The sequence below is a fragment of the Bufo gargarizans genome, chromosome 2 (assembly GCF_014858855.1).
Source record: "Bufo gargarizans isolate SCDJY-AF-19 chromosome 2, ASM1485885v1, whole genome shotgun sequence".
Lineage (NCBI taxonomy): Eukaryota > Metazoa > Chordata > Amphibia > Anura > Bufonidae > Bufo > Bufo gargarizans.
Genome location: NC_058081.1, coordinates 593667738 through 593691936, shown reverse-complemented (window position 1 = coordinate 593691936; position 24199 = coordinate 593667738). Strand labels below are relative to the sequence as shown.

Below are 24199 nucleotides of genomic sequence, written 5' to 3'. Positions count from 1 at the left end.
TTAGCAATTTTAGAAGCATTATACTTACCTGCGCTGTCTGTGACCGGCCGGGCGCTCCTCCTACTGGTAAGTGAAAGGTCTGTGCGGGGCATTGCTTATAGCACAGACCGGCCGGCCACAGACAGCGCAGGCAAGTATAATGCTTCAAAAAATTCGGAACTCTCCGCTGCCACCAATGATTGGAGGGGGGTGATTTTAATTAGGGGGGGAGAGGGAGGCCGCACTGGCCACCAATGAATTTAATACAGGGGAGGGGGGGCCGGGGGGGCTGCACTGGCCACCAATGAATTTAATACAGGGGAGGGAGGGGGGTCTGGCCCCCTGCTGCCTGGCAGCACCTGATCTCTTACGGGGGCTATGATACGCACAATTAACCCCTCAGGTGAGGCACCTGAGGGGTTAATTGTGCGGACCACAGCCCCCTGTAAGAGATTGGGTGCCCAGGCAGCAGTCATGTACACAGTTCTTAGTATATTCTAACTTAAAGCGTCCCCATCACTATGGGAACGCCTCTGGGTTAGAATATACTGTCGGATCTGAGTTTTCACAATGAAAGTCAATGGGTCCGCAGAAAATCACGGAAAACGGAACAATGGACACGGATGCACACAACGGTCGTGTGCATGAGGCCTAAGTCACACACAGGCCCAGGTTTTTGGGGCTCAAAAGCCCCTCTGCCATATAAGGGCTCATGCACATTAACGTATTTTCTTTCAGTCTCTGTTCCATTTTTTTGCAGACCGTATACAGAACCATTCATTTCAATAAGTCCACATTAAAAACGGAAGTTACTCCGTGTGCATTCTGTTTCCTTATGTCTGATCCACAATGAAATAGAACATATCCTATTATTGTCTGCATAATGGACAAGGATAGGACTGTTCCATTAGGGGCCAGCTGTTCCATTTCGCAAAATACGGAATGCACACAGATGTCATCCGTATTTTTTGCAGATCCGTGTTTATACATACGGTCATGTGCATGTGCACAAAGAAGTATTATAACTAGCACGTGGCTGGCGGGCTAGGGATGCCACCTGACTACTACTGACCATAAAACCAACAGCAGTATTCTATTTGTACTGAGCTGCTCATTTCTAGCAGTCATTTCTTCGCTTTAGGAGTTCCCGCTTTGTTCTCTGGGAGTCCTGTGCTTTTACTAAAGCTGACTCCATGTACAAAGTCAGCACTGAAAGGGAGGGAGTGGGTATCCACAAGCACTGTCAGCATACCCCTATGTATTTAAAGGGGTTGTCCCATGAAAAATACTCAATAGTTTTCAAACCAGCACCTGAATCTGAATACTTTTGTTATTGCCTGCAATAAAAAAATTTGCATAGCCACACAGTTATTCAATAAAATGTATCTGTATAGTGCTACCGTTTTCTTCTTATTTCTTTGTCCTGCTCATTAAGATGGCCGCACATGCTCAGTTTCATTCTTCAACTGCCTCCTGAGCTGTGATAGGGAGAGCATGGACACGGCCCTGAGCTGTGATAGGGAGAGCATGGACACGCCTCCTGAGCTGTGATAGGGAGAGCATGGACACGGCCCTGAGCTGTGATAGGGAAAGCATGGACACGCCCCTGAGCTGTGATAGGGAGAGCATGGACACGCCTCCTGAGCTGTGATAGGGAGAGCATGGACACGCTTCCTGAGCTGTGATAGGGAGAGCATGGACACGCCTACTGAGCTGTGATAGTGAGAGCATGGACACGCCTCCTGAGCTGTGATTGGAAGAGCATGGACACGCCTCCTGAGCTGTGATAGGGAGAGCATGGACACGGCCCTGAGCTGTGATAGGGAAAGCATGGACACGCCCCTGAGCTGTGATAGGGAGAGTATGGACACGCCTCCTGAGCTGTGATAGGGAGAGTATGGACACGCCCCTGATCTGTGATAGGGAGAGTATGGACACGCCCCCTTAGCTGTGATAGTGAGAGCACAGACACGCCCCCTTAGCGCCAGCAGAAAAGACACTCCCCTTGAGCGGCCAGCTTGATATAAATCTAGCAGAACAATGAATGTGGAGATCTCTGGATCCATGTGAGGTACAGGGCTGGTTCTAGCTTTGTTAGAAAGAGGTTATAATGAACTATAATGATGTATGGTTTCCATTTTTTACATTAGTCATGGGATAACCCCTTTCTGTCTCCTCTCTCAGATTGTCTCTGCTGGGTTCTGTATGAGAGGCAGAAACTTTAACCAGTGAGCCACGTTATTAATGGGAGGATTTCCTCTGACTAAAAGCCTCAATAGTAATGTTTTCATGTATACTGTACTGGTATCTGCAGATCTCCATATACACCCATTCTATGTGTGTTTTACAGAGGATTAATACAGAAGTATAATGTTTTTATTAATGGCAAAAAAAATAATATTACAATAATCACAAAACAGTCCATTATAGAAGGAGGACATTTAAAATAATGGAAGCAAGGTCTCCATCAAATGATATAAATGAACGCCACGTGACAGACCATACTGCCTAGAATGGATCTGGTCTCTTCACCTATGCTGCTCTAATCTGTCCCGTATTTCTGATGGAATCTGCAATGGAGGCTCCAGACGGATCTTCCAATACAGATGTGGGCGAAAGGTAACATGGACTTGTGTGCATGTAATCAGTCCCCCCATCAGTCAGAGGATACCTGCTCTCTGATTGTCACACCTGGGGGTCTTTAATTGATGCTACCACCCAGACATTGACCAGATAACGGCGTCAGATTGTGTAGTTGCACCAAACACACAGACATCAGTAAAGCGTACATTTTACATACCATGTTAAGCCAGGCAACCCAACAAACCCCAATTTTTAGCCGTATTAAACTTGGCAGATATTTTTTGTTGGGAAAGATGGTAACCCTAAGTGGGGCGCCTGCAAGAGATTTTGGGATGGGGCACTGGAGCTCCATGGTGCTTCTCTGTGTATAAAACTCACATACAGTATTGGGCAGCCGGGGATGAAGAGTCGAAAGGGTCGTTCTCTAGATATAAGCGCGCCAGGTCTCCCTGACGTAGGATCCAGCAAATAAAAATAAAAAAATCTTTATTTCTTCCATTAAAAGCACGTACAAAGGTTCCTCCTGTACATAAGAGCTGACGCGTTTCGACCTGTACAGGCCTTCATCATAGATGAAGTAAATGAAATGAGAAGCATGGCTAGGAATGGATAGCTATTTAAAGGGATTGAAAACTGAGGCGATGTAATACATCTGATGGCTTCAAGTCCTGCTTGTTTAACTCCATAAATACTATTGCTAGCCACGCATGATTCCAGTCAAAAGGTCCGTTCCCTAGATAACACTGCACCAGGCCTCCCTGACAGACACAGTGAAGGAGGCCAGCCTAGCCCCAGAGGTACTGTACACATAGGCTGGGTTCTGGGTTAAGGGGGGCATCTGTGACTGGCATCCTGGGAAGTATGGGGTATCTAAATCACTTTTGGGGCCTCTGTGAATGGCTTACACCAGGCATACTTAAACTGCGGCCCTCCAGCTGTTGTAAAACTACAACTCCCACAATGCCCTGCTGTAGGCTGATACCTGTAGGCTGTTCGGGCATGCTGGGAGTTGTCATCTATGAGGCCAGTCTGCGAGTTACAGAACGTGTCCTATACACATTCCTATAATAGAAAGGATAGCATCCATATTTTGCAGACCCGTTGTGTGGGGATTCACTGAAGGCCAATTTAATGAAAAGAATTTGCGCCTCAAGATTGGGGAGATCACAGAAGAAAAAAAAGAGGCGCTAAAATGTATACTTTCATTGATTTCTATTAAAAGATCTTTTCTTCTGAGACCCGTATGTGCCCACAAAATACATGGGGCCTTAAGTTGTGTCACTTAAAGGGGTTCTGCACTTTCAATTAACTGATGATCTATCCTCTGGATAGATCATCAGCTTCTGATCGGCGGGGGTCCGACACCCGGGACCCCCGCCGATCAGCTGTTTGAGAAGGTAGCGGCGCTCCAGCAGCGCCGCGGCCTTCTCACTGTTTACCGCCGTCCGCCCGCCCACTGACGTCACGACTTGTATCAACTAGAGTGGGCGCGGCTAAGCTCTGTTCACTTGAATGGAGCTTAGCTGCGCCCACTCTAGCTGATACAAGTCGTGACGTCAGTGGGCGGGCGGCCCGGCGGTAAACAGTGAGAAGGCCGTGGTGCTGCTGGAGCGCCGCTGCCTTCTCAAACAGCTGATCGGCGGGGGTCCCGGGTGTCGGACCCCCGCCGATCAGAAGCTGATGATCTATCCAGAGGATAGATCTTTAGTTAATTGAAAGTGCAGAACCCCTTTAAGCAAATGGCATTTATCAGAGAAAGTTAATACAAGCCACTTACTAATGTATTGTGATCATCCATGTTGCCTCCTGTACTGGCTGGATTCATTTTTTCATCACATTATACACTGCTCATATCCAGGGGTTACGATCACAGCTGCAGTCACCAGAGAGGCCAATGCCTTTTCCTATAGTGTGCAAGCCCGTCCACCGTCGTTGGATTGCAGGGTGGTCGTAACCATGGAAACGAGCAGTGTATAATGTGATGGAAAATTGAATCAAGCCAGCAAAGGAAGCAATATGGACAATCACAATACATCAGTAAGTGCCTGGGATTAACTTTCTCTACATGATAAATGCCATTTGCTAAAGTGACATAACCCCTTTAAGCCCTCATGTATTTTGAAAGACAACCCCTTTAAGAGACTGGAATGCTGAAAAGAAGTGTCTGTCCTATTATGATCCCACTCAACCCATGATCTGAAGTGTTTTGTCCCCTCGGACTATGTTTTACAGATCCCATAGCTATACAGGGGGCAGGGCAGACCCAGGACCTACTCCTCTCCGCAAATCAAGCAGACTGGATTATATCAGTGGGGTCTGGTATAAATGTTGTATTACACCAGGGGTAGGCAACCTGCGGCACTCCAGCTGTTGTGAAACTACAACTCCCAGCATGCATACTTGCTCTGCTCTTCTAAAAATTCTCGTAGAAATGACTGGAGCATGCTGGGAATTGTAGTTGCACAACAGCCAGAGTGCCGAAGGTGGCTGACCCCTGCATTACACCATTTAATACAGAGAAAGAAATGCTACATCAAATTATACCAGCCTGGCGTACGCAAAATGACCCCCTTTTCCAGGGTGCTATGGATATGTCTGGCATATACCACCTTATAGTGCATAAACGGAATGTAAATACGTTCTACACTTTTCTGGCGTTTTTTTTTTTTTTTGGGGGGGGGGGGGGTTGCTCAGAGACCTCCTACTTGATTTTCTGGGCTCAGTCTACCCTTCTGGTCTTGTGCAAAAAGATTGGCAGATTTTCCGGATCATTAGGTGCCGTATTAAAGGAATGTTACTGTCTTTCAGTATAACTATGCAGCATTAGCATAATACACCAAATAAGTCATTTACTAATCTACAAAGACCTAGTATTGGAACCTACTCACAACTGTATGAGGCACACCTACAACAGCAAGGCAGGGGCCCCTGGTTACTCGGGGGCCCAGCAGATCACGCAGGAAAGTTACCTGGAAATATGAAGCTGGAGAAGTTGTATCTACAGTAAGTTTCTGTTTTCATCCGGGTCTCTGCAGGCTGCGGCGTCTCAGGAGGGGAACTCGCAGAACGCGTCACCATGACAACGGAACCAACCACTACCTGCGGGGGAGGGGTGGAATACTAACAAAGCAGCGTGAATAGAACTGATTGATCGTTACATTTTACCACCGTGTATTACAATCATTGAAACTCATTATTCAGGCATTGAAAAGGAAACATAACATGGATGCAGTTGAACTAAACACTGTTTACTCCTGGGGCGGTGGATGGTACATTCCGTAAGACCCTCACATTAGACTACTGGGTTGTCGCCTGTAATATCTGTGAAATGCATAATAATATTAGGCCTCTTGCACACAACCGTCAGTCCTCCGTGGCCGTATTGGGGGCCACATACGGCCAGTCCGCAATACACAGGACACCGGCCATGTGCATTAGGCCTCATGCCCACGACCGTTGTTGTGTTCCGTTCCGCAAAATGGGGTTCCGTTGTTCTGTGATCCGTTTCCGTTTTTGTTTCCGTGTGTCTTCCTTTATTTTTGGAGGATCACCAGACATGAAGGAAAGTAAAAAAAAGTCTAAGTCAAGTTTGCCATGCAAATGATAGGAAAAAAACGGACGCGGACGACAATCTTGTGTGCCTTCACGGACCCTTTGACTTAAATGGGTCCGCGAACCATTTTTCGTGAAAAAAATAGGACAGGTTTTATTTTTTTGACAGACTGGAACCACGGACGCGGATGACAAACGGTGCATTAGCCGAGCATTCAACTGACCCATTGAAAGTCAATGGGTCCACAGAAAATCATGAAAAACGGAACGACGGACATGGAATGAAACAACGGTCGTGTGCATGAGGCCTTACCCTTTCACTTGAACCACGGAACGGAAGCACTATGGACTGCTTTCATGGTATTCCATTCCGCAAAAAGATAGAACTTGTCCTATCTTTTTGCGGAACGGACAGATCGCGGTCGCCTGACCCCTTTCAAGTGAATGGGATTGCGATCCGCATGCAGCTGGGCCGCGGTCAGTGCCCGTGCATTGCGGACCGCAGCACAGGCACGGGCAGCACACTTTCTTGTGCAAGAGGCCTTAGGAATCTTCCTAGGCCAGTTAAATCATCATCATTGGTCACATGGCCTAGGCGCAGCGGCAGCCCCTTTAAAGCTAGAATGCCCAGCCTGCTGCCCTCCAGCTGTTGCAAAACTACTCCCAGCATGCCCTAATAGCTGTAGGCTGTCCAAGCATGCTGGAAGTTGTAGTTTTTCAACACCCGGAGGGACTCAGGTTGGGTATCCTAGCTTTAAAGTGAATGGGGCTGAGCTGCGATACCAAGTGGATGGCGCTGTGCTCATCCTTGGGGCCTATCCTGAGGAAAGACAATCAATATGTAAATCTTGCCATATCTTTTATTGTTCTTTGGTGCTGCAGTAGTTCTTTCCCACATCACTAGGTACCAGGGTTGCCAACTGTCCAGAAATTTCTGGACAGTCCGTAAAAATAGGTGACTTTTTTCCTGTGTCCGTGAAAAAATATAGAAGTGTCTGTGAAGTTTTTGAGGCTCACAATGGAAAGTTCATATAACACAAGTCACCTTGCTGGCAGTTCTGCCTCCAGTAGTCCACAGCAGGCTTTAGGGGGCCTGTTTCCCCAGCATGCGTCTCTCAGCCCTCCAGCGTGGCACAAAGCCTCAGATCCCAAAAACAGAGACATCTCTGCTGAGCCCAGCTGCCTATTTAAGGACAGCCGGTGCTGCCAAAACCCGGACCGGCACTCAAACTCCGGTCCGGTATTTGACCTAACCTGGCTGCAAACCAGCCCAGCCGCACATGCTGGGAGGGAAATACCTGTCTTGCCAGACACAACCCCTCACTGTGTCACACCATATACAAAAAAAAACATGCGTGGTACTTTTTAAATGCCATTCTGTAAACATGTTTGTGCAGGTGCTATTTGTATGTCAGGGACAGAGCCATCAGCCCCAGAAAACTGATGTAAATAATGACTGAAATGTACGGCAGATACGAGTGGATGTAGATTTCATTTTAGGCGCATGGACTGCCTTAAAGGGGTTTTCCCATCTCAGACAATGGGGGCATTTCACTAGGATATGCCCCCATTGTCTAATAGATGCGGGTCCCACCAGTGGCAAAGTCCTGGAGGGCGACTGCGCATGCACAGCTGCCCTCCATTAATTTCTATGGGGCTGCCGAAAATAGCCAAGCACTGTCTCGCCTATTTCCGTCGGCCCCATACAAATGAATGGGAGCGGTTGCTGCGCAGGCACCATGTGCTCCCATTCACTTCTACAGGGAGAGCGCTTGGTGGTGGCCAGACCCGGGGTCCTCCAGCCACCCCTTTAATTTATGACAAGGCCTTCCCTCATCATAAGGTAAGCGCAGCCTCCGGCAATGCAGGGGTATCGAGACGGGTATAGAAAACGCTGATCTTGATAAATCTCCTACTGCATACCCACCGTCAGTGCTAAGTGCTGGTGGTCCCATTCTCCTCTCTTCCCTGTACCTATTGGGACAGATTTACTAATCGTATAAATGGTGTAAACTTAGACAGGCTGTCTAGACCTGCACCAGATTTATTACATGAGCTTAGGCTGGATGATAAATCAGTCAGACACACTTACTATTGGTAACACCCAGCAGTACCTTTACTGCAGACTGCTGGGAATTTATTTGTAAACGTCTAGACAAAATAATAAAGGAATGGCACAACATAGAGTCATAAGAAAAGATGCTCCAGAATTGGTATGACATGGGGACTAAAAGTAGTTACTAAAACTGACATGTCAGGATAGCTGACAGGACTAAGTGTGTAGGGTATCTTACCTGTAATCCCTCCACGGCAGTAAACTCTGTATTGTCCTCAATGGTGGTTACTTACCGTACCGAATTACTGTTTTTGCTCGGCCATGAAGATTTCTCTCTCTTTTTCTTGATATAGATCTTGCAGCAATCACGCAGAGATCTGTTAGCTTCAGTAGCTTTCTGTGGCCTGGAAAGAAGGAGCACATGGCACAACTTCCTTTCTCTTTGAACTTTCCCTAGAGCTAGGGGTAGAGCCAGCCACCACCTAGCAACCACCTGCAAAGGGCGGCATCAGTTATTTAACTCCATCACTACCATACAGAGCTATGCTGGGAATAATACATGGCATAAAAATAGAAAAGGTAAAAATATATATAATGTTTAATTGAAGAGACGATTTGAAGATATCTTCTGTTCTGGGGTACTGCGCATGGCATTGGTTTCCATGGCCGAGCAACTGCATGCAAGCATTATATCCCCAAGCACAATGCCAAGTGTCGGATAGAGTGATGAAACTGGGGAAACATGTTCTATGGAGTGATGAATAACGCTTCTCTAACTGGCGGTCTGAGTCTGTGTTTGGCAAATGCCAGGGGAACATTACCTGCCTGACTGCATTATGCCAACTGTGAAGTTTGGTGGAGGAGGAATAAAGCTATGGGTTTGTTTCTCAGGGGTTGGTCTAGGCCCCTTAGTCCCAGTGAAGGAAATTCTTAAAAGGGTTGTCTCACATCAGCAAATGGCATTTATCATGTAGAGGAAGTTAATACAAGGCCCTTACTAATGTACTGTGATTGTCCATATTGCCTCCTTTGCTGGCTTGATTCCATTTTCCATCACAGTATACACTACTTGTACCCAGGGGCTACGACCAACCTACAATCCAGCAGCGGTGGTCGTGCTTGCACATTATAGGAAAAGGCGCTGGCCTCTCTGGTGGCATAGGCCATAGTACGCATAGGCCAGAGCTTTTTCCCATAGTCTGCAAGCAAGGCCACCGCTGCTGTTTTGCAGGGTGGTCGTAACCCCTGGTTGTGAGCAGCGTATAATGTGATGGAAAAATAAATCAAGCCAGCAAAGCAGGCAATATGGACAATCACAATACATTAGTAAGTGCCTTGTATTAACTTTCCCTACATGATAAATATATACAGTATATCGTTCAATTTATTAACAAAGCGTTGAACGTACCTGCTTTTTCGGATATACAGTATATGCCTGTCTGTATTTATTTTCTTTATGGTATTCTGATTTCTGTTTTAAATGCGCTGATTATTTTGCTTTTTTTAGTGTAGGGTTTACAGTATATGTCAATCCTATATACATCTATTACTAGATGATTACTGACGTGTTACTTACGTCACTATAATGATAATGAAAACTGATTGTATGCCACACAAATACGAACACTATAGAGAGGACATATCACAGGAGCTGTTGGACCCGACAGTTCTGCAATCTGCTCCATGTGGCATGGGCTAAGCGTCTTTGGGCACCGCTCATTGGCATCCAGCACAGCACAAGCCTCTTCTAACAGCATGGCTGCATTATATTATTGGGATGGAATACAGCTCTAGTGTGTGAGCATCTACCTACAGTAGCTCTATAGACATGGGATATATCCTCTGGACCCTGCGATTATTTTCTGTAGCATGTACCACGCATGCAATGAGCCACAGGTAACGTGAAAATTATTATTCTACTTCTAACATGTTCTGGGTTCAGATATTCCAGTTCTAGTATAATGTTCTATCGCTCGGCTGACCAGGGCGGTGAGGGGATGTCGCTGAATGTGCTAAATGCATTTCATATATAGTAGGAATAAATGGTCATTTAACTTTTTTAGACTGCATTGTTATGGCATGGTAAAAATTTACTGATTGAAGATAATGCAGTAGGTTTACCCACAGAAGTATATACAGGGGTGTAAGCAAAGGGAGGCTGGCTGGGCATGTGCTGGGTGCCAGGGAGCTGTCAACAAGCCAGTCTGCCATGCCCAGGGTGTTTAGATACAGGGCTAGGGCACAGAAAGGAATATTTGCCCCTAGGTATGACTTTGGATGTATAAATTAAATATGACACTGTGTGACTGGTAAACCTTTGTCATTTCTGCAGTTTTAAAAAAAAAATTTTTTATTGACAGAGCAACTGTAAAAATACAGCAAAAATACATACATCGAGGTACAATAAAGTATAAGTACTACAACGTGCAAAAAAACATGATTTATGCAGGTTTTACTAACTTGACCAAATATAAACCCTCCAGAGATGTAACTACATATCATACATGACTAAAGATACATTTATTAATTGTATTTAAGGCTTTGGACATCTTCCGGGTGAATTTTATTCATTTTGGGCTGAAAATATATATTTTTTTCAGTTGGTCTTCATTAAGAAATGTTCAGCCGTTTCTGAGATTGCAATCATAGTAGCATTGAAAAAGAGACATACGTCCGTCCAGCCTAATATCCTGCAATATTTATCCAGAGGATGTTTTTCAAATCTTCAGAATAACTCTCTGTAACAACAACCTTTTTTCAGAAATCTAATAACTATAACCTGTAATATTATTCCACTCCAGAAATACGTCCAGGCCCCTCTTGAACTCTTTTACCCTGCTTTCACACCTGAGCGTTTCTCAAACGCGCGTTTTACGCGCGTTTTTGTCGCGCGATTTTATGCGTGTTTTATGTAATAGTAAACGCGCGTTTGACGCGCGTTTGTGTGATTGACTGCGGTGTCCTATGGCCACAAACGCGCGTCAAAAGGCCCCAAAGAAGCTCAAGTACTTGATTATGCGTCGGGCGTTTTACAGCGCGATCATACGCGCTGTAAAACGCCCAGGTGAGAACCATTCCCATAGGGAAGCATTGGTTTTCATGTGTTGAGCGTTTTACAGTGCGTTTGAACGCGCTGTAAAATGCTCAGGTGTGAACTTAGGGTCAGTGAACTCACCATCACCACCTCCTCAGGCAGAGAGTTCCATAGTCTCACTGCTCTTACCGTAAAGAATCCTCTTCTATGTTGATGTAGAAACCTTCTTCCCTTCAGATGTAGAGGATGCCTCCTTGTTGTCCGACACTGGTTTCTACAGTTTAGTTTACGGTCAACTAAAATTCCTAAGGCCCCTTTCACACGGGCGAGAATTCCGCGCGGGTGCAATGCGTTCACCTCACGCACTGAATCCGGACCCATTCACTTCAATGGGGCTGTGCAGATGAGTGGTGATTTTCACGCATCACTTGTGCGTTGCCAGAAAATCGCAGCATGTTTTATATTCTGCATTTTTCACGCAACGCAGGCCCCATAGAAATGAATGGGTCTGCGTGAAAATCGCATAGCATCCGCAAGCAAGTGAGGATGTAATGCGGTTTTTACGCATGGTTGCTAGGAGACGTTGTTAGTAAATTGATAAAAGTCAATTTACTGTATTATTTTCCCTTATAACATGGTTATAAAGGAAAATAATAGCATTCATAATACAGAATGCTTACTAAAATGTGGCTTGAGGGGTTAAATAAAATAAAAAATTAACTCGCCTCATCCACTTGTTCGCGCAGCCGGCATTGTCTTCTTTCTTCTTCTTTAAAGGGAGTCTGTCACCTCCATATGGCCATATACAGCGCTTACATGGCTCTATAGCACACCTATACAGGATTGTAACGATACCTTTATTCTTTTCTTTAGACTTGCACCAGCAGGAAAAACTAAGTTTAATTCATATGCAAATGAGCAGTCACAAGTACCCAGGGGCGGCGTTCAGTGTGTAGGGGCCCAGGGGCGGCGTTCAGTGTGTAGGTGCCCAGGCTGCTCTGCCTTCTTTTCACTTTACTCCTCCCCAGCCTCTGCCTTTGCCCGCCCTCAAGTCTGGACCTATCGATGAGGAAAGAGACTTGGAGGGCGGGCAAAGGCAGAGGCTGGAGAGGAGTTAAGTGAAAAGAAGGCAGAGCAGCCTGGGCACCTACACAGTGAACGCCGACCCTGGGCACTTGCGAGTGCTCATTTGTATATGAATTAAACTTCGTTTTTCCTTACTTGTGCAAGTCTAAAGAAAAGACAAAGGTACCGTTACAATCCTGTATAGGTGTGCTGCAGAGCCATGTAAGCACTGTGTATGGCCATATGGAGGTGACAGACTCCCTTTAAGGACCTGCAAAAGGTCCCTCAGTCTGGATGACAAATTTGGTGGACGCTAGATAGTTTTGTTTAACTTTATACCAACAGTTGCTTGGCCTAGTTTAATTAGTTGAGTTAGATTTGTGGTGCAATTTTGGGGGCAATGTTGCCTCTTAGGCCTCACCCCCTCTCCCACCTGTTAAGCTGCGTGCAGTGGATTTCCCTATACCTGTAACTAGATGTGCCAAATTGTACCAACAAAGCTGCAAATTTTATCACAATGTAAATAAAAAATTTTACTTTGTCAGTGGTGCAGAAAACATTGGAGATTACATTGGATCGAATCTTGATATCGCCTGGATGCCAAGTTTGGAAGGACTAATGAAAGGATATGCATGGAAATTCAGACCGGGGATTGGTGGTAAGAATAAGGACTTTAATTAATAATATTTAGTATGAAGAGAAGAGTCAGGGCTCTATATCTACAAAGCAGACCAGTCTGTTCAAAGAATTACCGCACAGTAATCTGAATAGAGCTTTATACAGTGTAGATGCTTTATAATTCATTGGTTCGTTCCTAATATTGTCTTTGAGGATGAAAAACACTTGACTTGAATAGAGAATTCTCTCTTCACATTCCCGGCCACATCTTCATTCACTTCTCGTGCAGAAGAAGCTGCCATCAGCCTTCTAAGGTAGCAGAACAGGGGTGAGGGGATCCTTCCCTGTTCTCCCCAAATGAAGAATTAGGACCCCATCTATTACACATTTAAGGCATACTCTTTTAAACTGAAAAAGCCCTTTGCTGCAATAACTATCAAAAATACAATTGCCCAAAAATATAATTTTATATAATTTTTTAATATATTTATTTTAGGTTCTCCTGTGATTGTTGCTGTTGACATAGAAGTGACCAGCATTGACCACATCTCTGAAATAAACATGGTAAGAATACTACACAGAAATCTGGTGCCACCACCATATGGAACTATGAATTTTTTTTTTAAATAACTGACCTGAATACTAGCTGCATAGAAACTGCCATCTAAGGGTACTTTCACACTAGCGTTATTCTTTTCCGGCATTGAGTTCCGCCCCAGGGGCTCAATACTGGAAAAGAACTGATCAGTTTCATGCATTCTGAATGGAGAGCAATCTGTTCAAGATGCATCAGGACGTCGTCAGTTCAGTCTTTTTACCTTTTCAGGACGGAGATCATACTGCAGCATGCCACGGTTTTATCTGCGTCCAAAATTCCCGAACACCGGCATTTTTTCCTATTGAAATGCATTTATGCCGAATCCGGCCCCCAGTGATCTGGCAAAACGGATCCGGCATTGCAAAAAATGTGAAAAAAAATAAATGCCGGATTTGTTTTTTCAGATGACACCGGAGAGACGGATCTGGCATTTCAGTGTATTTGTCATACAGATCAGGATCCCGATCTGTCTGACAAATGCCATCAGATTGCATACGTTTTGACGGATCCGGCAGGCAGTTCCTGCGACGGAACTGCCTGCCGGAATCCTCAGCCGCAAGTGTGAAAGTACCCTTATGGCAGTAATGAGCCAGTATGTGGAGTAACAGACGAAGGGGCTCAGTAATATAAAAAAGGGTGTTAAAAAAAGTAATATATTTAATAAATGCCAGACCAGCTAGAAGCTATTGAAGCTTATGTTTTTATTTTTTTGTTTTCTTCAGATTTCTCCTTAAATGTTCCAGACATGTAATTTTTGTCTATTGATGTGGATTTGTGTTGCACAGGAAAGGAGTAACATATTTTTTGTTTTAGTATTTTTAGTATTATGCTGCTCTCTTATGTATTCCACAAAAGCTGAACTGCTGTGTGATGTTTTGCTGACTGTAGGATGAAATTGAGTTCTTTCCTTCAGGAGTACACTATGACAGTGTTCCTACGTCAGAGCTGGAGAGATGAAAGACTCTCATACAATCACACCAACAAAACTCTTGGCTTCGACAGCAGATTTGTTGAGAAACTTTGGATTCCAGATACATTTATAGTGAATGCCAAATCTGCCTGGTTTCATGACGTCACAGTAGAAAACAAATTAATCCGTGTACAACCAGATGGAGTCATCTTGTACAGCAGTAGGTAAGAGGTCAAGACACAACCTAATGATGTGTAAAAAGACATATAGAATTGGATTAATTCAGAGCCAATAAGAGGAGTTGGTGGCTTCCTGGGATGCTATGGTATGGGGGGGGGGGGGGCACAATTTATGGATTTTTTTATTTTTTTATGCAAAAATTTATCTTGCTCTACCTGCACACATACACTTCTCAATGTTGGAATTGTAACACCAAGAAGGACAAGTCATAAGGTTGGTCAAATCGAAAAAGTAGCAGGTGTCACTAAGATCTGCAGATGATCACATTTTCAAGTACTTACAGTAGTGCCAATCCGTGGCACGTGGGATGGGCATAAAAACCAGATTGATAGCAATTTTTTTTAGCCACATGAAACCTTAAAAATCGTATCAAGTCATGTGGTATGATCGTGCAGGGCCTCCTGTTCATTGACATGCCAGTTATCACCACTTGTCACAAACGGAGAGGGGCAGAATGCTTGAAAAGAGAGACCTTGGTTAATCGCTCCAGCAGATCGCTACACGCCTAGGCTGAGATATCAGCTCTGTTCAGTGTTGCGTGTCCCAGTGGTTAGGAGAAGGACAATGAACTGGAATGACAGCAAGAGGTGCACAGAGGCAAATCTTTGAACAGACGAGTCATCTGATTAGAAGAATGGCTCGTTGTGATCCATTCTGTACTGCAAGTGAAATTGGACATCATATCCCAAGACTAGGGCAGCAAACACTGTTTACACAAACTTTACAGCAGACTACAAGCCACCCATCCACCTAAAGGTCAAACCAAAACAACCGTAAAGTAAAAAATCATGTGTGGGAACATAACTACAAAAGACCTTCTTTATTGTGTCATATCCAAAAAGACATACAATACACGCCCCAGAGGAACAGAGGAAACAAGGCGAAACAGACGTCGGGTTTCTCTCCCCCCCCCCCCCCCCCCCCCGGCTCCTGGTCTGTATGGCTCATTTATTTCAGTGCTCTTTAACATTTCTTTTTTATTCTAACTAGGAAGGCCATCAAGACTTTTGGATTATTATGATAGTAGTCTGGTCTGATCACTTCCCTATTACAAATTGATGTGTATGATAATAGGATAAAGTGTTAGGGATTGGATTTTAATACTACTTCTTTGTTAATATGGCACTGGTGTTAATGAGCGATTCAGTTTACATCTCTGTATTATTGGTTGAATATTCAATATTACTAACTACTGTATATATTTTTAAGTGAGATGGACTAATATAATACATGCAGACCTAGAGCTCGGTGGGGCTATCATTCTCACAGCGTTGATCTGCACTGCTTTTTATCTATTTTCCATATTCATGCATTGTCTTTTTTGATACGACACAATAAAGAAGGTCTTTGTATTACATGTGTGGTTTTTGTAATTTGGTGTTATCCACCTAAAGGTGTTCCACACTAATGAACTCAAAGGCTATCAAAGTACACAGGAAAATGGCAATGGAAGCTGGAATGGAGGTCTGTCCTCTTCAGCAATGAGTCCTGCTTTTGTCTTGGATGCATTGATAGACAAAGATTGGTCTGGAGACCACATGGGCAATGCTATGAAGAGTTCTTCACAAGGGAAAGTCACACTGGTCCTACTCCCGGAATAATGGTGTGGGGTGGCATAATGTACGGTAGCCAGATCCCTCTAGTCTTCATTTCAGGTACACGAACAGCTCAGTGTTACATTTATTTGGTCACGGAACCAGTGGTATGGCCTTTTCTTTAAAGCGTCCCAGGAGAAGTTTTTCAACAGGACAAAAACCAGGCTGCATGTTGCTTGTGTTACCGTGAGCAGCCTGCATGGCCTAAACATGCTACCTTGGCTTTGTGGCAAGGGGCAGCGGTGCACCAAGCCTTTCTGTTGCCTGAGAGAAAAATTTAAATTCTGTGCCAAAATCTCAACCTAACCCCTTCCCTCCAGCCCTACTGTTAAAGACATACTTGGAAAATATTACATACGGCGCTCCAAAACATACAGGGTAATACATCACCACATACCTCTAACATCCAGTGACATCTCCTCTGATATAGATGTTCTCTTTCATCATCTCTTCATTCGGACCAGACTGCCATTATGATTTCTTTCAGCCATCTCTGGTCTCTGCAGAAATTCAACATCTCAGTTTCCTCGGGTCAAGAAGCGGCAGAGCTGCTTGACCCTTTCTTGGCTTGTTCGTATGAGTTTGTTATGTAATGTTTTGCATTTGATATTTGTATGGATGACTGGCAGGAATTCTAGGAAAATGTCTGTCCCCTGATCACCTATGAAATATCATCTCTGTGAAAACATCCAGAAACCTTTAATGGTTATGTACACTTTCAGGGGCAATTTGTTTTATGAGTGCATTTTACTCACTTTGGGCTAAAAAATATTTTTTTCAATTGGTCTTTATTAAAAATATTGAGCCCCTTTTGTCACAAAGGGTTAACTGTTTGTCTAGATGTGTGAATGGTACTTTCACTTTGTGCTGGTCATCTAATAAACTTTATCTCTAAATTATTAATAGGTCATAAACACTTATTTAAGCCACATTACATAGAAATTTTAGAAACATAGAATGTGTCGGCAGATAAGAACCATTTGGCCCATCTAGTCTGCCCAATATACTGAATACTATGAATAGCCCTTGGCCCTATCTTATATGAAGGATGGCCTTATGCCTATCCCATGCATGCTTAAACTCCTCCACTGTTTTTGCAGCTACCACTTCTGCAGGAAGGCTATTCCATGCATCCACTACTCTCTCAGTAAAGTAATACTTCCTGATAATACTTTTAAACCTTTGCCCCTCTAATTTAAAACTATGTCCTCTTGTAGCAGTTTTTCTTCTTTCAAATATTCTCTCCTCTTTTACCTTGTTGATTCCCTTTATGTATTTAAAAGTTTCTATCATATCCCCCTCTGCCTCGTCTTTCTTCCAAGCTATACATGTTAAGGTCCTTTAATCTTTCCTGGTAAGTTTTATTCTGCAATCCATGTATTAGTTTAGTAGCTCTTCTCTGAACTCTCTCCAAAGTATCAATACTCTTTCTACTGGTAATGCCTCTCCCTATACACCCAAGCATTCTTCTAGCATTTCCTGCTGCTCTATGACATTGTCTGCCTAACTTTAAGTCTTCTGAAATAATGACCCCTAAATCCCTTTCCTCAGATACTGAGGTTAGGACTGTATCACTGATTTTATATTCTGCTCTTGGGTTTTTACGCCCCAGGTGCATTATCTTGCACTTATCAACATTAAATTTTAGTTGCCAGATTTTTGACCATTCCTCTAGTTTTCCTAAATCCTTTTCCATTTGGTGTATCCGTCCAGGAACATCAACCCTGTTACAAATCTTTGTGTCATCAGCAAAAAGACACACCTTACCATCGAGGCCTTCTGTAATTTCGTTGATAAAGATATTAAACAATATGTGTCCCAGAACAGTCGCTGAGGTACCCCACTGGTAACAAGACCATGGTCTGAATCTACTCCATTGACTACAACCCTCTGTTGTCTGTCACTCAGCCACTGCCTAATCCATTCAACAATATGGGAGTCCAAGCACAAAGACTGCAATTTATTGATAAGTCTTCTATGTGGGACAGTATCAAAAGCCTTACTAAAGTCTAGAGACGACTCCTGTTACCAGTGATTTGTTAAATAAATCTGTTAATGGTTTTGCTAGTTCACCGCTGAGCTCTTTTAATAGCTTTGGGTATATCCCATCAGGCCCCTGTGACTTATTTGTATTAATTTTAGACAGCTGACTTAGAACCTCTTCCTCTGTAAAGACACATGCATCAAAAGATTAATTAGTCTTCCTTCCTAACTGAGATCCTTTTCCTTCATTTTCCTTTGTAAAAACTGAACAGTAGTATTAATTGAGGCAGTCAGCTAGTTCTTTATCTTCTTCCATATACCTTCCTTTTTTTGTTTTTAATTTGTTAATTCCTTGTTTTAGTTTCCTTTTTTCATTTATGTATCTGAAGAATGCCTTATCGCCTTTTTTCACTGACTCAGCTAATTTCTCTTCTGCATGTGCTTTAAAGGCTTTTAAAACTTGTTTGGCCTCTCTCTGCCTAATCTTATAAATTTGCCTGTCAGCATTTAGTAATTATAAAAAAAACAACAACGAGGATATCTTTTTGTTTTTAATAATTTTGGCCACTTCTGTTAAGTACCACAGTGGTCTCTTCCTTTTTTTGCTTTTACTGACAAGCCTAACGCAATTATCTGTTGCCTTCAATAGTGCCACTTTTAAGTAGTACTATTTTTCCCGGACTCCATTAAAAATGTTCCAATCTGATAGGGATTCGTATACCACTAATCTAATTTTAGAAAAGTCAGTTTTTCTAAAATCTAAAACTTTTGTTTTTGTGCGGTGTGACTCAGTCACTGTACTTATAGTAAACCACACTGACTGGTGATCACTAGACCCCAGGCTTCCCCCTACAGTAATATCAGATACCAAATTCCTATTTGTGAATACTAAATCTAAAATGGCCTTCTGTCACGAGGGTGTCAAGAGCCACGTCTGACTCCGTTATACCCGGGGTCAGGAAGTCGCAGCGGGTGGCTGCGCGCTCTATGTCTAAAGATCACGGTGTTTCTTAGTGTTTGTTTTCTGTGTTTGCCTTGCTATCCTTTTTGTCTCACTCAGGGATCCGTAGCTTCTCCTCCTCAGCTGTTTCTTGTCTGCCACTCCCAAACTCCTTATATTCTCCTCTCACACTTCTCTTGTTGCCAGTTATAGAGCTTCCTGCCTGGACATCTATACTGACCCACTGGAGCTGAGAATCTGGTTGTTGTTCCAGAGTGCTACCCTCCGGATCCCTGTTGGGCTTTTGTTGTCTCCTGTTGTTGCCCACCTGGGATTATATGTTTAGTTTGTATTGTCTGTCCTCCCCTTGGTGTTTTCCTCTAGAGCTAGTGGTGCGGACTAGTGTTCCCACCGCCCTGTTCACTATTTAGGGCTCATCCTAGGGAAAGCCAGGGTTTTAGGCACGTGATCGGCGTACGGGTGAGGAACCCGTCTAGGGACGACAGGGCAGCCAGGCGCCAGCCGCAAGGTGAGTCAGGGGTCACCACCTTCCCTCTCACTAGGGCAGGGCCTCCCTCTTTTCCTCCCTCCGTGTCACGTATGTGACAGTTACGCCGATCGTGATATTATAACTGGCCCTTATTTTTTGAGAAAAAAAAATAATAATAAATATATATATATATTTAATTTTTTTTTCTCTACTTAGAATCCAATATGGATCCTATTGCTGCTTTGGCAAAACAGCTTCAAGGCCTGTCTTTGGAGGTGGCAGGATTGAAGGCGTCTGTCCTCCAACAGCAGCAGCAAATGCAGCAGACCGTAAGCCCAGCGGTTGCTATGGGTAACCAGGTTGTTACAGAACCCAAGGTTGTTCTTCCTGACAGATTCTCTGGGGGAAGGGACAAATTTGTGTTGTTCCGTGAGGCCTGCAAATTATATTTTAAGCTGCGCCCTTACTCCTCAGGTAATGAAGAACAGCGGGTGGGGATTGTTATTTCCCTGCTTCAGGGGGACCCGCAATCCTGGGCGTTCTCGTTACCCCCTGGTTCCCAGGCTCTCCGGTCAGTGGAGGGATTTTTTGGGGCTTTGGGTCTCATATATGATGACCCTGACCGTGTCGCCCTGGCTGAGTCGAAGTTACGGAGACTCCTACAGGGAGATCGGCCAGCAGAGGAATATTGCTCAGAGTTCCGCAGGTGGGCTACGGATACTCAGTGGAACGACCCGGCTCTCAGGAGTCAGTTCTGCTCTGGGTTATCTGAAAGGGTTAAGGATGCGCTGGCGCTGTATGAGACCCCCCTTTCCCTTGATGCTGTTATGTCCCTCTCTATCAGGATAGATAGACGTCTTAGGGAGAGATCGAAAATTCCTGAGCAATCGGTAACCTCTCCCAAGCAGCAGTTAGTCTGTACGGACTTGGATGAGCCTATGCAGCTAGGAGGAACTTCTCGTCAGGTCCGTCCTCCTGAGGTTCGCCGTAGGTGGGGGGCTTGTTTTTTCTGTGGGGGGAAGGGTCATTTCATTAATGTCTGTCCCTCCTTTCCCAAAAACAAAAGACCGTCGGAAAACTACTAACCCCAGGCTGTGCGGAGGATGTCAGCCGGGGGGTATACGTTTCCTCCATACGAACATCTCAATTTGTGTTGCCAGCGGTTATTGTTTTTGGTGTTAAGACGGAGTCTATTTCTTTTTTTCTAGACAGTGGTGCAGGGGTAAATTTGATAGATGCCCATTTTGCCCGCACTATGGGTTTGTCTCTCTGTACGCTGCAGAGACCTATTCCCATATTCGCTATTGACTCTGCTCCTCTGTCTCAGAGAAACCTCACTCACGTTGTCCATAACTTACATCTTCGGGTAGGGGACCACCATAAGGAGCGTCTTTCATGTTACTGTCATGGAACCATGAACCAGACGTACAACAAGAGATAAGTGGAAAATAAGAAGGTTTTATTGAAGAGCAAGCCGTAGCAAAGTCCGAACGGATGGCTAAACCGAAGCAGGGTCTTGCGGAGACAGAGGTCAGGAACCAGAAGGGTAGTCAGACGAAGCCAGGAACAGGAACCAACGGGGTAGTCAGACGAAGCCGGAATCAGGAACCAACGGGGTAGTCAGACGAAGCCGGAATCAGGAACCAACGGGGTAGTCAGACGAGGCCAGGATCAGGAACCAGAAGCAGCAGCAGTCTTGGAAGCATGTGAACACAGGAGGACCAAGCAAGGAACTGAAGCCACAGACCTCATATATATGAGCTAGGCATCCAGCTCCTCCCAGTGGGAAGGAGGAGCCGCAGGGTGGGAGGCTACAAGAAAACCCAGAAACCAAGATGGCCGCCAGCACATGTCAAACGAAGGGAACAGCAAGGAGGTAAGACCATGACAGTACCTCCCCCTCAAGGGCCCCTCCTCCGCGGAGTAAGGAACGGTTTCTGAGGGAAGCGTGCGTGGAAGGCTCGGAGCAAGACAGGAGCATGGACATCTGCGGAGGGAACCCAGGAACGCTCCTCTGGACCATAACCACGCCAATGGACCAAAAACTGCACCCGGCCGCGGACCAGGCGTGAGTCCAGGATATTGCTCACCTCATACTCCTCACGATTGCCCACTTGGACCGGACGAGGCCGAGGAATCGAGGAAGTGAAACGATTACACACCAGTGGCTTCAACAGGGAGACATGAAACACGTTGGAGATCCGCATGCCAGGAGGAAGCGCAAGGGCATAGGCTACCGGGTTTACCCTGCGAAGCACTCGGAAGGGACCAACAAAGCGAGGCGCCAGCTTGGGAGTGGGCACTCGAAGGTTGAGGTTGCGGGTGGACAACCATACGCGGTCTCCGACCTGGTAGGAAGGAGCGGGCGCTCGTCTGCGATCAGCCTGGAGTTTCTGGCGCTGTGCAGAGACCTCAAGGGACCTCTGGATCTGTACCCAAGAAGCACGTAGGACGGAAAGGTGATCCTCCACAGCCGGAATATCCTGGGGAGAGAATACCTCCGGTAACACGGCAGGTTGGAACCCATAATTGGCCATGAAGGGAGACGTCCCAGAGGAAGAGTTCACCGCCGTGTTCCTGGCAAACTCAGCCCAAGGCAGGAGGTCAACCCAATTGTCTTGGTGATCGGAGACATAGCAACGAAGGAATTGCTCCAAGGCCTGATTGGATCGTTCTGCGGCCCCATTGGACTGAGGGTGGTAGGCCGAGGAGAAAGAGAGATGAATCCCCAACTGGGAGCAAAAGGCGCGCCAGAACCTGGACACAAACTGACTCCCCCGATCCGACACAATCTCCTTGGGCAAACCGTGCAACCGGAAGACCTCCCTGGCAAAAATCGAGGCCAACTCTTGTGCAGAGGGTAACTTCTTGAGAGGAACACAGTGGCACATTTTGGAAAACCGATCCACAATCATGAGAATGACCGTATGGCCTCGGGATGCAGGGAGGTCCACAATGAAATCCATCCCCAGGTGTGACCATAGACGCTCCCCGGTGGCTATGGGTTGCAAAAGGCCCAACGGAAGGTGCCGAGGGGACTTACTCTGGGCACAAACGGAGCATGCCGCTACATATGCGGCGATGTCGGAACGTAGAGAAGGCCACCAGAACAGACGTGAAACCGCCCAGGACAGCTGATTCTTTCCAGGGTGCCCCGCGGCCTTGGAGTTATGGTAGGTTCGCAACAACCGAGTGCGCAACTCCTCAGGCACAAAACATCTGCCGTTGGGTCTCCCAGAGGGAGCACCAGATTGAGCCGCCAAAATCTGCTCACCCAGAGGAGAAGTCAGGCTGGTGCGAATAGCGGCCAGGATCTGATTCGGGGGTATGACCGTAGTCGGAATCGACTCCTCCCCGGACAGCTCGGAGTACTGCCGTGATAAGGCATCCGCTCTGATGTTCTTGGAGCCGGGTAGGTAGGAGACCACGTAATTAAAACGTGACAAGAACAGAGCCCATCTGGCCTGACGTGGTGTCAATCTCTTGGCCTCAGAGAGGTAGGTCAGATTCTTGTGGTCCGTCAGGATGAGAACCGGAACCACCGAGCCCTCGAGCAAGTGCCTCCATTCTTTAAGGGCCTGCACGATGGCCAATAACTCCCTGTCACCAATCTGATAGTTGCACTCCGCGGAAGACAGTTTCCGGGAGTAAAACCCACAAGGAAGCAGAGGACCCTCTGGTGTTCTACGCTGAGACAGGAGGGCGCCTACTCCCGTCTCAGACGCGTCCACCTCGAGGACAAAAGGCAACCCAGGGTTGGGATGCGACAGAATCGGAGCCGACACAAAGGCGGACTTTAGAGCCTCAAAAGCTCGGATGGCCTCGAGCGGCCAGACCTGAGGATTACTGCCCTTCCTGGTCAGATCCGTGAGAGGCTTGGCTAGCATGGAAAAGTCCCTGATGAACTTCCGATAATAATTGGCGAAGCCCAAAAAGCGCTGCAGGGCACGAAGCCCACTGGGCTGGGGCCACTGTAAGACAGCCGAAACCTTCTCAGGATCCATGGAGAACCCCTCAGCGGAAATGATGTAACCTAAGAAGGTTACCTGGGATCGGTGAAATTCGCATTTCTCAAGCTTACCGAACAGCTTGTTCTCTCGTAAGCGTTGCAACACTCGTCTGACATCCAGAATGTGGGCCTCCATGGATGCAGAATATACCAAGATGTCATCCAAATAGACCACCACACACTGCTGCAACAGGTCACGGAAAACATCGTTGATGAATTCCTGGAAGACTGCGGGCGCATTGCACAACCCAAAGGGCATAACCAAGGATTCATAATGACCGGTCCTGGTGTTAAACGCGGTCTTCCACTCATCGCCCGCCTTGATCCTTACCAGGTTATATGCCGCCCTCAGGTCGAGTTTGGTAAAGACCGTGGCCCCTTTGAGGCGATCGAACAGCTCGGAAATCAAGGGTATCGGGTAAGCGTTCTTGATCGTGATGCGATTGAGACCCCTGTAATCGATGCAAGGCCTCAACTCGCCGCCCTTCTTTTTCACAAAGAAAAATCCAGCCCCTGCCGGGGACGAGGATTTGCGAATGTGTCCGCG

At 45.7% G+C, this 24199-nt stretch overlaps 2 protein-coding genes across 2 annotated transcripts in view; one reads left to right on the top strand and one right to left on the bottom strand.

The window, feature by feature from the left end:
* CFAP74 (cilia and flagella associated protein 74) overlaps positions 1–5605 on the bottom strand; it is a 202839-nt gene extending 197234 nt beyond the window's left edge. The window contains exon 1 of the mRNA XM_044281876.1: positions 5532–5605. The gene's annotated coding sequence lies outside the window, so the exon portion shown is untranslated. The remainder of the gene's footprint in view (positions 1–5531) is intronic.
* The window catches only part of GABRD (gamma-aminobutyric acid type A receptor subunit delta), a 59687-nt gene continuing 41027 nt past the window's right edge, over positions 5540–24199 (top strand). Inside the window, exons 1-4 of the mRNA XM_044277549.1 lie at positions 5540–5565; positions 12815–12927; positions 13384–13451; positions 14399–14619. Of these exons, the coding sequence (XP_044133484.1) occupies positions 5540–5565; positions 12815–12927; positions 13384–13451; positions 14399–14619 (428 nt within the window). The remainder of the gene's footprint in view (positions 5566–12814; positions 12928–13383; positions 13452–14398; positions 14620–24199) is intronic.